The following is a 1,462-nucleotide window of genomic DNA, read 5'->3' on the forward strand; positions in this document are numbered from 1 at the left end:
AGTGGCCACGGAACAGGTGGTAGTGGCGAAGCTGTGCAACGGGTATTGTTTGGCATAGAATGAAAGTCTGATTTGCACACACAATTTACACCCATTTAACTCCAAAACTGGACCAGATTTTCTACTAGTGTAAATCACCATAGTGGCAGTGACATCAACGGAGTTAATCTGGATTTGCATTGGTGCAAAAATCAGATGTGTTTGAGTGCAAGGTCATAGAAATAACTGACATTAATGAACAGATACTTTGTGAGCAAACTTTAATTAGAGAAAAACGAAAACAAAAATTATTGCTGATTTACCTACACCCGCTAAGTCTCCTCAAGGCAGCTTTGATCTCTTTGTTCCTCATGCTGTAGATAACTGGATTCATGATTGGTGTAAATACAGAATAGAGAACTGTCGCCATAATATCTAGAGGAGATGGAGAGTTGGAGGTGGGTTTCAAGTAGGCAAAGATGCCAGTGCAAACAAACAAGGAGACGACAGTGAGGTGAGGAAGGCAGGTGGAGAAGGCTTTATGCCGGCCCTGCTCAGAGGGGATTCTCAGCACTGATTTGAAGATCTGAACATATGACACAGTGATAAAAATAAAGCAGCCTAAGACTAAACACACACTAAAGGCAAGAACCCCAATTTCACTCAGATATGAGTTAGAGCAGGCAAGCTTGAGAAGCTGGGGGATCTCACAGAAGAACTGATCCACCATGTTGCCTCCACAGAAGGTCAATGCAAATGTGTTCCCGGTGTGTAGCACAGAGTAGAGAATTCCACTGATCCAGGCACCAGCTGCTATTTGGACACAAGCTCTGCTGTTCATCATTGTCTCATAATGCAGTGGTTGGCAGATGGCAACATATCGGTCATATGCCATGACGGTGAGAAGGGAAAAATCCGCTCCAAAAAAGAAAAGGAGGAAAAAGACTTGGGCAAAACATCCAGCATAGGAAATGGACCTGGTGTTCATGAGGGAGTTGGCCATGGATTTGGGGACAGTGACAGAGATGGAGCCAAGGTCTAGGAGTGACAGATTCATCAGGAAGAAGTACATGGGAGTGTGAAGGTGGTGGTCGAAGGCTATGGCCATGAAGATAAGAAGATTCCCCATTAGGGCTGCCAGGTAAAGCACTAGAAACCCCACAACGTGCAAAATCTTCAGCTCCCAAACATCAGAGAATCCCAGGAGAAGGAACTCGGTCAAAGTGGTTTGGTTGGACATTTTCTTTCTCAGGACATTGTGTGGTGATTGGAGAGGGAGGGACAAGAACAAGGGCCAGGATTAGATCAGTAAAATACCTCTCCTTTTGAGACATCCACCTTAATTTCCTTGAGTCAGACCCTTAGCTTGTGAAGATTGGTGTAATATGGGAATGAAGATGGAGGAAACAGTCCCAGTGACTCCAGTGGAGTTACTCCTGATTTACACTGGGGTGAGAGAAAATAGAATCAACTCAATGGACTC

At 44.5% G+C, this 1,462-nt stretch overlaps 1 protein-coding gene across 1 annotated transcript; it reads right to left on the reverse strand.

The window, feature by feature from the left end:
- Nucleotides 1-298: 298 nt before the first annotated feature.
- Nucleotides 299-1,219, reverse strand: LOC123346763 (olfactory receptor 14A16-like). Its single transcript, XM_044984226.1, has one exon. The coding sequence runs from the start codon at nt 1,217-1,219 to the stop codon at nt 299-301; it is 921 nt and encodes a 306-aa protein (XP_044840161.1).
- Between the last annotated feature and the right edge of the window lie 243 nt (nt 1,220-1,462).

This window comes from Mauremys mutica, chromosome 12, assembly GCF_020497125.1.
Source record: "Mauremys mutica isolate MM-2020 ecotype Southern chromosome 12, ASM2049712v1, whole genome shotgun sequence".
Taxonomy (NCBI): domain Eukaryota; kingdom Metazoa; phylum Chordata; order Testudines; family Geoemydidae; genus Mauremys; species Mauremys mutica.

Bases quoted from the DNA above. Each gene is read 5' to 3' on its own strand.
- LOC123346763 (XM_044984226.1), bottom strand. From the start codon at position 1,219: ATGTCCAACCAAACCACTTTGACCGAGTTCCTTCTCCTGGGATTCTCT.